At 38.7% G+C, this 14,038-nt stretch overlaps 2 protein-coding genes across 3 annotated transcripts in view; both read right to left on the reverse strand.

The window, feature by feature from the left end:
- The window catches only part of coq5 (coenzyme Q5, methyltransferase), a 4,892-nt gene extending 4,837 nt beyond the window's left edge, over positions 1-55 (reverse strand). The window contains 1 exon segment of the mRNA XM_043239950.1: positions 1-55. This exon segment is cut by the window's left edge and continues 169 nt beyond it. Coding sequence (XP_043095885.1) covers positions 1-33 — 33 coding nt within the window. The 5' untranslated portion in view covers positions 34-55.
- Positions 56-1,269: 1,214 nt separating this feature from the next.
- Positions 1,270-14,038, reverse strand: part of kremen1 (kringle containing transmembrane protein 1) — a 55,718-nt gene continuing 42,949 nt past the window's right edge. Inside the window, exons 4-10 of one of the 2 annotated variants that reach the window (XM_043240848.1) lie at positions 10,804-10,928; positions 9,250-9,403; positions 8,451-8,560; positions 8,125-8,347; positions 6,338-6,511; positions 5,358-5,442; positions 1,270-4,560 (exon numbers count right to left, since the gene is read on the reverse strand). In XM_043240848.1, coding sequence (XP_043096783.1) covers positions 4,404-4,560; positions 5,358-5,442; positions 6,338-6,511; positions 8,125-8,347; positions 8,451-8,560; positions 9,250-9,403; positions 10,804-10,928 — 1,028 coding nt within the window. In that variant the 3' untranslated portion in view covers positions 1,270-4,403. Of the gene's footprint in view, positions 4,561-5,357; positions 5,443-6,295; positions 6,512-8,124; positions 8,348-8,450; positions 8,561-9,249; positions 9,404-10,803; positions 10,929-14,038 lie in introns of both variants that reach the window. The other variant, XM_043240847.1, reaches the window with a different exon arrangement.

Raw genomic sequence — 14,038 nt, forward strand, 5'->3', positions numbered from 1 at the left:
TCTAAGGGCAAGTGTCCTGACGGAGGCCGCCATATTTCTCTCAAGTTCGTTTACGTACGCGCTTGCGTCATAAACCCGTGACGCGACGAGTTGTAGTTCTGGCGGATTTTTGATGGACTACAAACACACACAGGCACACATACACTGTTGTGTTTCCATGTTTCCATTCCATTTATCAGGACTCTCCATAGGTGTAATGGGTTTTATACCTTATGTGGTATTGGAACATTTTTTAGATTTTCAAAAAATTATTATTTATTTTTGTGTGTGTGTATTCATATGTGTTTAAATGTGAAATGTGTGTTAGGCAGAGCAATCATAGATACCAATTTCAACTCTGTCATGCAGAAGAGAAATAAACTATAAATTATGTTTTAATTATGTTTAGACAATAAACTATGTGTCCAGTAGCCCCTACCAGTAGAGGGCACTACAGGATTCATATTCATCCTACAACAGCCTAAACTCAGCATAAACTAAATGAACGGGCAAAGTACTTGTTTGCCTTTCTCAGGGGCCTTTATTACAAGTGTTTCTTTAATGAGCGAAGGCTGATGGGGTTTATGGGGCAATCAGACAAATCGCCACAAATTTAACACATGCATTAGCAATTAGCTCTGAGTGCATCATTTACACAGATCAGTAACAAACCACGTTGACGGATGACATTTTGTTTCAGATTCACATTTGTGTTGTATTGCAATACGTTGCGAATGCGTTCACCTCACATACCTCAAACATCTGCAGGTGGGCAGCCGGGCCTCCACACACACACACACACACGCACGCACACACACACACACACACACACACACACACACACACACACACACACACACACACACACACACGGGGGGAAATGGCTTACACATGGGGCCTGTAATACAGGCTTTGTTTGTGCATCTACTCTGCGTCTGGTAGTCATTTTATCTGATAAGCATTTGAGCAACGCAGAAAACATCAGAGCCGAATTTCTTCCTTCCTTCGCTTTTTTTTCCCCCTCTTCAGCAGATGTTAGTGTTTTGGAGGTCTGTCTAGTTTTCCAGTGCATGCTTGTTTGCATATTTCCCTTTTTTGTCTTATTTTTCAATAAAATGCTGCGGTCGTGTGTGAAACATTGGTCATCGCGCGGGCAGATTTAGGAGCCTTCCGAAGTATCTCATTTGCGTTGTAAATTCCCCCTCTGCTCCATGTAAATGATCGCATGCCATCATTAATAAAAAGGGCATTAGTGACATCTCATGGTGCGCAAAGCAAACACGACAGGCATAAGAAACATGCATATTTATTTTTGCACTCGGGACACATTAAATAAAAACTACAAAGGTACTTGTACAAAAGATAGATTATATCCCATTTTACATCCAAAATAACAATAATTTATGGCATAAATTAAAATTTTCACTATTTTATGTACAATTAAATGAAAACAACATCTTTTTTTATAATCCCTGGAAGCACCCTTTCGCAAAAAGTGGAGGGATTCCTATCTCGGATTCTCCGAAGGAAAGCCCGCTGACATGGTGATAGACCGCAGAAGGATATAACACTTTTTCCACCGGTAAAAGTGCTATGGCATTTGAGCTTTGCGATCTAAATGGACGCCTGGTTTCTGCATTATTCACCAGCCTTTCCAGACGAATATGACCTTGTTAGATTTAACCTGTCACTTTGGGTTTGTCTCCCTCTTTCTGTGACCGGTGACACTTTAGTATGCATGGGCAGCCGCGGGCACCGCAGAGCTAAGGGTACGAAGGAGTATGCAATAATTAACAGGCCGCAGACCAAAATACAGACAAAAGAGTTCGGATTGAGGAAAGAAAAACTAGGTATTTGCGCTCGAATTGGCTCGACTGATACGGATTTGTTTCGATATATGCGATATATCGATGCAATCTGAGATATAAACTTATAATGCTTTTGGCCGTGCATAAAACATCACGCAGGATAAGTACTTCAGTGATAAAGTGCATCATGTAGTTAATGTTAAATCGCTTTGGACAGTAAGTGTGGCATTATTGACGTACCCGCCAACACGGCAAGTGAATGTCCTTTTAAATGAAGGTTTTTTGCAATATTACTAAAACCTACGTGAAGTACTACACCCAGAACTGAATATAAAACGGTCGGCCTGTGTCTGAGTGCTGTGAACTGCAATTTCTGTCATCATTTACTCACTTTTTTTTCTGTTTAGTGTGCAATGGGCCTCGTTCATAAACGGTCGTTCGCATGCAAAATGGACATTTCCATAAACTCTACACAGAATTCAGAAACGCACTGTAAACCTCAGATAAACAGTAAAACATGTAAGTCAGCTAGTGATGGTTCAAAATGATTTCAGAGCTCGAAAAAACGAAATCTGGTGACGCCTGCTGGTGTCAATGCAGAAAAAACCTCAGTCAAACATGCATAAAAGCTTTTACCAAACCAAATATGAAGGGTCTGCGTAATATTTCATTCAATTCCAGGTTTGTTTTTGGTTAATCAGACCAATAAGAGACTAATAACTCTCTCTATTGTATAAATGTGTGGTAACACTTAAAGCTTTTATATATAATGCAATATAAAAGTCATTTTAGTACAATCTCATGAATAATTGTAAACATAGTTAATACATTACAGCACTTAGCAATTAATTGTTACCCCATGCATTTATTATTTATATGCATTGTATGCATTATACATAAAGTGAAGTGCTGTCATGTGCTTATGTTTGTTTTAATTTTTAATTGTATAAGGCCGGGTTTCATAGGGATTAGGGCATAGTTCAATTAGGATATAAGCAAGCTTCTTAAGACAAAACATAGGAGCTGACATGTTTTAAGATCAGTCAGTGCAAGTTATTTTATTTTATTTAGAACTAGGCTTACGCTTTGTCTGTAAAGCACTTATTTTTATCATTTACAACTAATTTAGTAAAGTCTTCCGGAATCATCGTTAACACGCTGGAAACTAATGTTCATTTTTTATGCATGCTTGGGAGCAGGATTTTTTATAGTAATTAACATTTTGAAAATACAAGCACTTTTGGGAACGCGTCAGAGCGGTTTTATGAGCTTACACGCACACACACAAAAAAAAATTTCATGAATGAGGCACAGTGTTTGTTTTTTTCTCTTTCGGTGACGTGTGTGGATAAAGTTAACCATTCTTCAAAATATCTTATTTTGCATTTCAAGCGCGTCAGGAGTAAATGCCGTCTTTTTGGCCCTTTCCGGTTTTTAGCAAGCGCCCCGAATCCTCGCAGCTAGCAGTGCAGTGATCCTCATGGTTTTCCGCCGGCTGGAAAAGTGCCTCAGAATGCGAAAGCTCGAGCTGTGGTGAAGGGGGAGAAAGAGCAAATTGTTTTGGGAAGAATTTCACCACTGCCTCTGTCGGAGAGCGAAATGAAAAGGGATGACGTTTGATTGTTCCCACACAGAATTACACAACGTTCATCACAATGCTTCTCTTGCTCAAGTCGAAAACCTGACAAGAACAATAAGCCCAATGACACCCACAGGACTACATTTATCTCTAGAATAAAAAAACCAACAAAAAAAAACACATCCTTAGTGCTTATTCTCATTTGCAATTCAATGCTCCGAAGGATCAATGCTTGTTTACATCATCGAGACGTTGTGACAGCTTAGAAGACAGACAAAAGAGTTTCTATTTTTTTTTTTCGTTTCAGTCCTGAAGGCACTTAAAGGCAATGCGGAAAGATCAAAACCCAACACAAACGACAAGAGACGAAAGCGAGGTCCGCGGGGATGTCAGCCGGTTTTGAACATCGCCCAACTCGTAGCAATTTCAGACTCCGTCCACCTCTCTCTCTCTCTCTCTCTCTCTCTCGAGACTGTCTCGTTTGAGTCCGAATTGCTCTCGACATGATTGTGACATCAATCCTCCGCCGGTTCAGCCAGCTCTCTTACATCTGAAGAAAGGAGCTCTGTGCTCCTCAACAACAGGTGACCTACATTAGAGGTTAAAAAGAATGGTATCTCCTTGGGTACCGTGGCATTATTTTGGTTACGTGAGTGGTTTTGTCTTTCAGTGCGCTCCGCCGAGAGTCTCTAATGCGGACGTTATCGGCAGATCGCTTCTGTGAAAGCGCCTACACAAACGACTATCCGTATTCGTTTCGGAAGCATCCCGGCACTCTTTTGCTAATCAAATGGCTCGGTGCATGTGTGCACCTGTCACATGATCGGTGATTGGTTACGATGCAAATCGAGAGCAAGCGCGAGCTCTTTTTGCGCAGTTTCTTACCAACAACCCATCGGGCTGTGGGCCCTGCGCTGGTCGCTTTGAAGTGAATTAGGAGTGGATCAGATCCAGCAGCAGAAGACCAGCATTGCTTACATACAGTGTGTGCATCCTTTAGGGGCTAAAGCAGCCGTAGAGGTCCGAGGTCGGCGAGGTTAGTTCCCCACGAGAGGGCTGAGGTCTCCGTGGTGGTTCTTGAGTTTCTTCTTGAACAGAGAGATGGTGGAAGGTCTGTAGAAGATGATCCAGGGTTCGGACGCGGTGCTCTGCGCGCACGAATCCGCCCCGCTGATCGTCGGGATGGACGGGGATCTGAGAGGGAAGACGGATGCGAAAAAAAAAGCAGATAAGGGCCGAGAGCGGTGAAGTGGATTCAAATCAAACTTTTATGCATGCTACAGTGCACCCGGTAAAACCAAATGACATGCAAAACACGCATTAGCGACAAAATGGACGCTATAAATCTGTCAACGGCGTACAGATAAAGTGGCAAATCAAAGCGTGACTCTCCTTCACTTGCAATAAATCCCTGCCGAAAAAAACCTATAGAAACCATCACAGAAAAGTCTAATGGTTTCCAATACAAATATCATTGCAAACAATCAACTTTTAACACTTAAAACCATCACAAATGGTCCTCTGTTGTGTGTTTTGGGACATGTTTCATGATTTAATGATTTTAAAAAGACCCACTGCAAAAAAAGTTTATTTTTGGAGTAGTTTCCAGCCAAAAACTCTTAAATCAAGATAGATTTATAAGTTATAATTGCTGTGTATTTTAAAAAAAAGTCTTAAAACTAGCAAAAAAAAAATGTTCCTGTTTTTTCTCTAAACAATACAATATCTTTTACTTGTTCTTTTTACTTCTTGATTTAATTTTTAAATATTTTGGCTGGAAATAAGTAAAATTTATTTATTTATTTTCCATAAAACCCACAGGGTCCATTACGGTTTCAATCAAAGCCAATACAAGTTAAGTTATGAGCAGTAAAACCATTTTTGTGATGGTGTCTATTGTTTGTTTTTTTCTGCAGTGATGTGGAAGATGAATTGTATTGGCGTCTCAAACTAAAGAACATAAAACACTGGTTTATAGCGTATGTACTCACTTTACAGTAAGATGCAAGAGCAGCTTAGCCACCATGGCTATGACTGTTAGCGTTAGCAGAGCGGCTAATGCGTAGATGGTCCACACTAGAAAACACAACATGTTTATTAGTGACAGTGAAGCTAATTCGGGCTCATCATTACAGCCGTACTGAAACCTATGACTAACACTCGAGTAACTGTAAAGAGAATTAGTCGTGCAAATGCAAAACACAGAGCTAACATAAGCTAACATTGAAAAAAACTAGCCTATCAACCATTTCCCCAGCTCTGAAATGAAAGGTAACGTTACTTCCATGAAATCGTAATAAATTAATATCGGAGCTCGTTCATAATCTTTCTGTCTTTTGGGTTTTTTTTAACAGGTATATAATGCCCTCGCGTAAAAAAAAAAGGTACAAAAGCTTTTCAAAAGGAGCAAACATGCATACTGGTACGTTTGAGTCTCACAAAAAGGAAAAAAAAAGCAAGATTCATGAAAGAAAGAAGCAGGATCTGGCAAACATGATTTTAGCAACAAAATAAACATAAACAATGAAACTAAAGCCAGAGCATGCAGCTAAAGTTGGCTCTTAGCAATATAAAAAGAAGCTAACAACCAACTTTAGCTGCATGCTATGGCTTTAATATCCTTAATATTAATTTAATTTAAAGATGAATGTTTTACTAAATCAAAATAATTACTTAGTATACTTAGTTAATTAATTAGTATACTTGGCAACACATTTCTGAGCATATATAAAAAGATGTGTACCGAAATGTCCTGTTTACAGCGGTGAACTTCACCTTTTTTTGTTTCATACTGTATGCAGCGGAGCTCACCAGACCATGACTAGCACGACTGACATCTAGTAAACTAGTCATGCCGAAACGAGAGAAATGACGCGACAGATGTGAGAGGAGCGCAAGTGAAGCGTAATGAAGAGAACTGGACACATACTGGTGCTGTGGTCCGGGGTCCGGCCCGGTTCATGCCACTGACCTGGCATGTTTGCAGGACTCGATGTGATTACATAGTACCGGAGGGAGGACTTTCCGTTCTGACTGGTGTTCGATTTTGCGGTGGTGCTTCCCGCATTCGGCCGCACCGTGCTGCCGTCCCCTTCATCGCCATCATCGTCTTCCTCCAGAGGCGTGACGGCTTGATTTCTGAAAGCTGTGGGGAAATAATCAGCTAATGAAACACAAACAAAACCCCCGAAATTCCTCGATAAGACACGCGCCGACTGATTAACATTCACAACGTCTTCTTGTTCGACGGCCCCTGGACGCGCGAGAGAGAGAGGTTTCTCAGCTCTTTCAAAATAACGTCACGTCTTTCATTCAGACACAGATATAAACGCAGTATGTGGCGTTTGAATCAAACTCTGCCTGCAGGGGAAAAAGGGTTCTGTGAATAGTGAAAGCCAATTTGTTTTGCTGACCTTTTCTCTCTCTCGAAAAAAAACCTTTTTCCATTTCATACTTCCCACTCCCTTATATTCTTCCTCAGATTGTGGTTATTGAACTCTGCCTCCCCAAAACACAAAGTGGCAGCGTGGCTGAAAATTGTTTAGATATGACAAAAAGCACCCCATAGCACTGCTTAGACGCATTCGCCTTTTATTTATTAGTATGTATGACTATTTTTGGACTCTCTTGTCCTAAAACGACCACTGACGGCGTTTGGAGTCATCACTTCTGATGTTGTTTTAGTCTGTTTTTATGCCAGTTGTAACAGTCAACAAAATACGCTACTGCTCAAAAGTAGTTTATTATTATACTTTATTTATACTTTATGTATAATGCATTATAAAGGGTTTTTAAAGTGTATAATGCATTATAATGATTCGTAATGTGCATTGTAATTCATTATGTCACGTCATGAATACTTATAACCAAATTTAAAATGCATAGTGTGACAATTAAGTGTTATAATATATTAACAGTGGTTACAATTATTCATGACATTGCATAATGCATTATAAGGTGCATTACAAGCCATATTCGGTGCAATAAAACTGGTTTTATTATTCCTTGTAAAGGCTTTAAGTGTCAGTTATCAAAAGTAAATAGAAACCCTTATTTTAGATGCATTCTTTTTAGATCAAAAAGAAAGCAAAATGCTAATACTTTAAGAAAGCATTTATAAATGACTACATTTGTTAATGTTACTAAATTACTGTTTTCTATTTTAATGTATCTAAAAATGCAAAGGCTAAATTTCAGACGATCTTTCAGAATCATACGGGGTTTATTTTTTTGGGGTTTTTTTTAAATTGAGATTTACAAATCACCTTAAATCTGAAATAAAGATGAAAAAATATTGAGAGAACTGCCTTTAAAGCCGTCTAAAGTCATTTGCAATGCGTATTACAAATTGAAAGGTACGTTTAAAAAAATGCGTGAAGCTTTACAAAATATTTTACAAAACATGATATTTATATAATACCCTAATGATTTTTGGCATGAAAGAAAAATCAATCATTTTGACCCATGAAATGTATTTTTGGCTATTACTATATATATATATATATATATATATATATATATATAGCCTACCCATGCTACATGTCACATATGTTAAATTGTTGCTCAAAAAATAAATGTATTAATTACCAAAAAAGAAATAGATAAATAAAAAAGTCAAATTGACTTTTCATGCAGTGTTTTGTTATTGATCCGTAATTAAGTTTTTATTGCTCCGCTTTTATTGGAAATCTCTTGTAAAGGGCTTTATGAATAAATGCCGATCGACTAATTAAGTGTTTTTTGCAGAGAAAGCCTCACCATGATAAAGAACAGAAAATCCTTGCGCCTCATTCGTCCGGTCAGAGTAAAAATACAAAATGACGAAGTCCGCGGTGACGTTCACGATGTCCCGCGGTGGATTGCGCCCATCGAACCGCGCCAGCACCTGATTGGAGTAACCGTTCAGCAGCTCCACCATGTCCGTCTGATCCACGATATTGAAGAAAGTAAAGTTGAAGAGAATGACAGAAGCACCTGGAACCTGGAAGACGACACGAGACGGCTATCAGCGTGCCAGGTGCGCATCGTGAGTTTTGGCTCGGGCGAGCGCTCTCTCCATTAGGATATTAAAGCATTAATTGTACCTGAATGGTCCAGTAGCAGACCCTGCCAGATTTGTATTTGTCCGGGAAGTCAGGAGAGTAGATGACTGCGGAGGGCGACGTGTAGTTTCCTCCGCAAGCGCCTACTTTTGCTGCGGGAGAAAAAAGACGGTTTCGGTTTTTACCAAACGCTGGTCTCGTGGCATAAACGTACCTGGGTGCACTTTTTAGCGGGACACGAAACACGTACGAGTGCATATCACTGCAGTTTCCAAAAGAAATGAACACAGTAAAAATCAGACACCTTTTATTCCTTTCCACAGAAGAGTTTCGATTAATAAAGCGCAATTATTTGACGGATATCATGTTATGACTTTAAAACAATATTAATATGCTGAGATATTTGAAAACTGATGCTTTTGAACGTTAGCATCACACGTACCCAGCTTTTCATAGACGGTAGGATTGTTCGGTAGCTCAGAGTAAAAAGAAGTTGAAATGGCACGGTTGCATCAACAAATGCGTTTTAATATCAGTTATGCATTTGTTAACACTATAGGTTTAGGGTTGTATTTGGCATAGGGCATATTTTTCAACATGATTGAGCGACTTTTAGCGACAGTGCAACCACTGCAATACATCCCTATATCAACGCAATAAAAAAATGTGCCAGGGTTCATGTATTGAACCTGTGTTTAAGCGCCCTTCAGTAGACATTTCTCTTGAAACTGTGACGAAAACGTGCATTAAGATACGTAAAAAAAAAAAGAAATGCAAAAAGTGCTCAGAGGTACATCCTTAACTTTCCTTTGCACAGATAATAAGACGATAAGAAACGTACTGTCGAAGACTATGACCCGTCCGTCGCCTCCGCATGGCTGAGTATGATCTCCAAAACACACATGGTTACACTCTGTGCTCGGAGCGTCACCGTGACGATGGTAATCGATGTCGTTGCCACAGAAACAAGCATAGCCTGATTCCAAACCGGCGAGCTGAAAGAAGATAATGCACAAAATAATCAGGAATCATAATTCTCTCCAGCCAGGGCAATCCAACGGTGCAAAAAAAGCAAGCCGAATACAATATATATTATCGACTTCTTCCCACGCAAACAGATGCACATGATTACATCTAGAACAAATATTGATTCTTTTTATTTTTTTGCCGAGTCATTTCATTAAGTGAGGAAAAAATAAATAAATAAATCTATTTTAGGGAAAAGATTATTTTAAATGCATATATTAATACACACATATATATATATATATATTATATATATATATACATATATATATATATATATATATATATATTATATATATATATATATATATATATATATATATATATATATTTTAATTTTAATTTTTTTACTTTTTATATTTATTATTTTAGATTTTCCACTTTCATTTTAGTTTTAGTGACATTTTTTGTAAATGATACACTGCATCACCTACTATTAAATATAGAAACTTTAAAATAGAATCTTTGTCTTTGAAGTAAGATTATTTCTCTTACCCCATTAGCAGATATTTTTGCTTCTATATCTTAAGTTATCTTACTTATCAAGTGAATGCTTGTTGATTCAAAAATGTTTAGATTATTTAAATAAGAAAAATAATAAGAAAATATTTTTTTGCTATGTAGTTCACTTAAAAATAAAGATCCCGTCGTGATTTAAGTTATTTTAACCCTGCATAGGTTTATTTCTTCTGCTGGACACAAAAGAAGACATTTTGGGAAAAAGACAATCTTGATGGTCCCCATTGACTTTAAAAAAAAAAAACTGTTTGTTTACGTACATTCTTCAAAATATGGCATAATTGAACTATCCCTTTAAGTTTGCATAAATTTAGAATTTGCGCTAAATATAATTTCAAATGTTTTTGTCTTTTGTTTCTGGGCTGAAATACGTTGGTTTGTGAGATTCCCACACGTGTTTTATAAAATAACTAATTTTAGCTATAACATCTGACTGAATGAGTTGCACTGAAAACCTCTGCGAGGTAACTAGCATAAATCGAACTCTATATCGGTTACAATTTATTTTACAGTATCCTTGTTACACATCACTGACTATTATAATAATGATAACATATTACGCATAATTACACGCAAGCGACAAACCCTAACCATATATTAAATGCATGTGGATAATTAATATTATTACATTTACAAATGCACTTAAAGTACCACCCAATATATCCTGAGTGGCCTTTATCATCTGAGTGGTTTCATAAAGAAGCTTTAACATCTTTCAGTTTCACAAAAACGTCTTTGTGGCGAGGTTCTTCAGATCATAAAAAGAGGCAAAGAAAGAGACGGTTGTTTTTTTGGAGCAACTGTGGCATGTTCCTTTTAAGAGCTGCGGATCGCAAGGTGGATTTCGTACCTTGTATCTTTGGTTTCTGCAGAAGCTGATGCAGTTCTGAATGGTGAGCTTGTTGGAGGTCTGGTAGCCTCCGGATAGAGGTGTTGGATCGCCGCTGTCCTTAAAACAGCCCAGGTTACCAGGCACTGAGGGAGAAAAAACAAAACTTATATATCTCTCCCTGGAAAGCATGGCTCGGGCACTCCGTGTAAAAAAAACATAATTCAGTACAGTAACACTTGCAAATCATTAACTTCTCTCTGCCGGTAAATCGTCTGGAAACGTGTCTTAAAGACTGAGGTGTTTTATGAACTATGATTAAAACGGCATGCATGGCCCGAAACGGTGTGAGAACGGAGAGCGCTAAACCTCATCCCAAGGGAATGCACGGACGGATTCTGGGGGTTTTGTTAATAATGAACCGCACGGGGTGAAAAAGAGAAAGAAAAAGAGAAAATGTCCAATGACACCAACAACCAACCTAAAGCAAGTCAGTTTAGACCACAGGTTTGTTTTTTCGACATCGGCGAGCTACTGTACCCAGAAACGCGCTGAAACACGTCCAGCACACACGTACGCGGCTTTTACGCGCAGCATGAACACATTTGTTTGCGTTAAGGTAAGTGTATCTGTTCTATCAGGAAGGTTTTGGGGATGACGGTGAGGTTTAAACAGCGAAAGGTTTGATCGCAGACTGCCGATAAGGATTAAAAAAAAACCTCTCTCAGACACTTCAGAACTCATCTCGGAGCAAGTCGGTACTCGCTCGGGCCTCGTTCTGCTCGCTGGATACAAAGAAAAGTTTTGTTTTCAAAGGGATACACGTTGGGGCCAACTCAGGCCACACACACACACACACACACACTTTCTGCGTCCGTGTAGAAGTGTTTACCGAAATACTTGATCCTGTTTGATGAACAGTGAAATTCTAGCAGGTAAAATTCAATAATCAAGTTCACAACGTCAAAACACAAATAACAGATTAACTGCTAGGACGGATCCTCTCCGTATAAACATAAACATATACATTTTATCTCAAAACACTCTTAAAAATGTATTTTTGCTGTGTTTTCTAGTATTAAAGGTGCGTTTGCTACAAGTACAATGACTTGAGATATCATGTTTATGACAAAATATTACAATTTTGTTAGTCTTTACTTAAAAATACGGGAAAAATATTCTTGTTTGGCCTTTAAGATTAAGATAATTAAAGATAATTAAAAAAATCAAAAATACTTTTCATTTGACTTGTTATGTGAATGCATCTTGATTCAGATATGCTTTATATATTTATACCAGAAAACAAGACAAAATATACCAAGTAAGAAAATCATTTTTGCGGTGTACAATTCCTTTAATACAAAACACATGGCCATTTTACATCTATAAAAATTAAAAAGTTACCCTACAGTAACTTTAATATAGAAATATTTCTATATACACACACACTACCGTAGGCTACATAGATTGAAGTGTGGAAACAGATTATTTTACAGTATTAGTTGTCTATTAGCATGCATATTACTAGAATATTAGGCATTTATTAGTGCTGATTAAGCACATATTAATGCCTTATTCTACATTCATAATCCTACCCAATACCTAAACGTAACAACTAGCTCGCTAACTATTAATAAGCAGCACATTAAGAATTTATTATTTGTTAACAAGTGTTGCCTTTCAGGCTTCTCTGATTAAAAAAAAAAGCACAGCTTTTATTTGAAAGCGAGAACACTCTGTGAAGTCAACACCGTGAACTATATTCTCAATTATTATTTTTCCATTTTACGTTTGTATAAATAATCCGGGCGGATTAGGGAGGGACTTTCAGTGGCTCCACCCCCTCGGTTAAATCTCTCCGGACTGAAATGATTCAGCTCCGATTGGCTGAATAGCACCACATAATGCAAAATTAGGCTCTTATTCCAAAAGGGCAAAGAAAACGCGCTCCCTTACGCGCGCGACTAATAGGAGAAACGACGAAGACCGTGCAACTCTGCAGCTTGTCTAAACACAGACGTACGATATAATCCACAGTCTGTTCCTCTCATTAATCAGAGCGTCCCTCCCCCTCGTAAATCTGCAAGCGTGCCGACTCAGACGCGGGCCTGTTCTGGTGGACTGGATCCGAAGAGGATCCATCGCTGCCAGCCAGGAATTTCTGGGTGGAAATTAAATGGAAGACCGCGTGTAATTACGACGGTTAGATAGAGGACAAAAGCCTTAATTACGCCGACGTGCTCTCGAAGAGAACAGAATGCCTGCGGACGGGGGAGAATTTCTCTTCGGCCGTTCCTTCAGCGGCGATAGCTGTGAACTTGAAAGCGGGACATTCTGCTCTCCGGGGCTCGTGCAAGATTAAAGAGCGCAGGTCTTCTGCTTCTGACAGAGCGATTGTACTTCACCGTCAATTCCTCTGTGCTTAACCTCTCATCACGCGGGCGCTCTGCTTGCCCCACGCGCGCAAAAAGGGCCCGTCTCTTTCACCGACGCGGCTGCCGTTTTTAGTGTTTCTTTAGTTAACTCAGCTCTGAGGACTTCAAAAGAGAGCTGCCCCGGACAGTCCGCGCTTTAAAAGCAACGCAATCGACTTCAAAGTGCGCAGTGGAATTTGAAGGGACGCGACGGAAGGGATGCGACGCGTACGCATGTGTGTGTTTTCACACCCGTATCTGCATCTCGACACGGAAACAACCGGAGTCTTAAAGTAGACACGGTCTGGGAACGCGGCCGGTTCCACCGCAAGAACGCAGAAAATTATTAAAGGCTTCTCGGAAACACTGAATGCTGTTTTGATCGCCCAGGATCACTGATGACAATCGCAATCGTGCACCTGAGTTAGTTTACCGTAAATCTGCTAAATGACCGCTGCATCAAGGCAAAGAAACTCACTTTACCTTGATGTACAGGTTACAGGCGCAGACTTCAGATTACGGGTTCATGTTACAATTTTTTTGGAAATGGTAGGCGCAATTTCATATTGCAAGCAGAGCTGTAAAGTTTAAAGTTTAATGGGTTTCAGTGGATTAATTGTTTTTTTTTAAATGCAATAAAAATAATGCAAAAGTTTTTTTTGTTTTATTGTATATAGAAAAAAATATTTAGCTTTTATTAAAGTGATGAAATTTTGAAAAAAGTATACATTATTTTGTTGGAACGGCATAGAAGAATTGTTAAGCCTCAAATAGGGTCAATTTTTACTGTACACTAAAACGTTTTGTTTGTTTGTTTGTTTAGAAGAAAAAGCAAAAACAAT

Source organism: Puntigrus tetrazona, chromosome 5, assembly GCF_018831695.1.
Source record: "Puntigrus tetrazona isolate hp1 chromosome 5, ASM1883169v1, whole genome shotgun sequence".
Taxonomy (NCBI): Eukaryota; Metazoa; Chordata; class Actinopteri; order Cypriniformes; family Cyprinidae; genus Puntigrus; species Puntigrus tetrazona.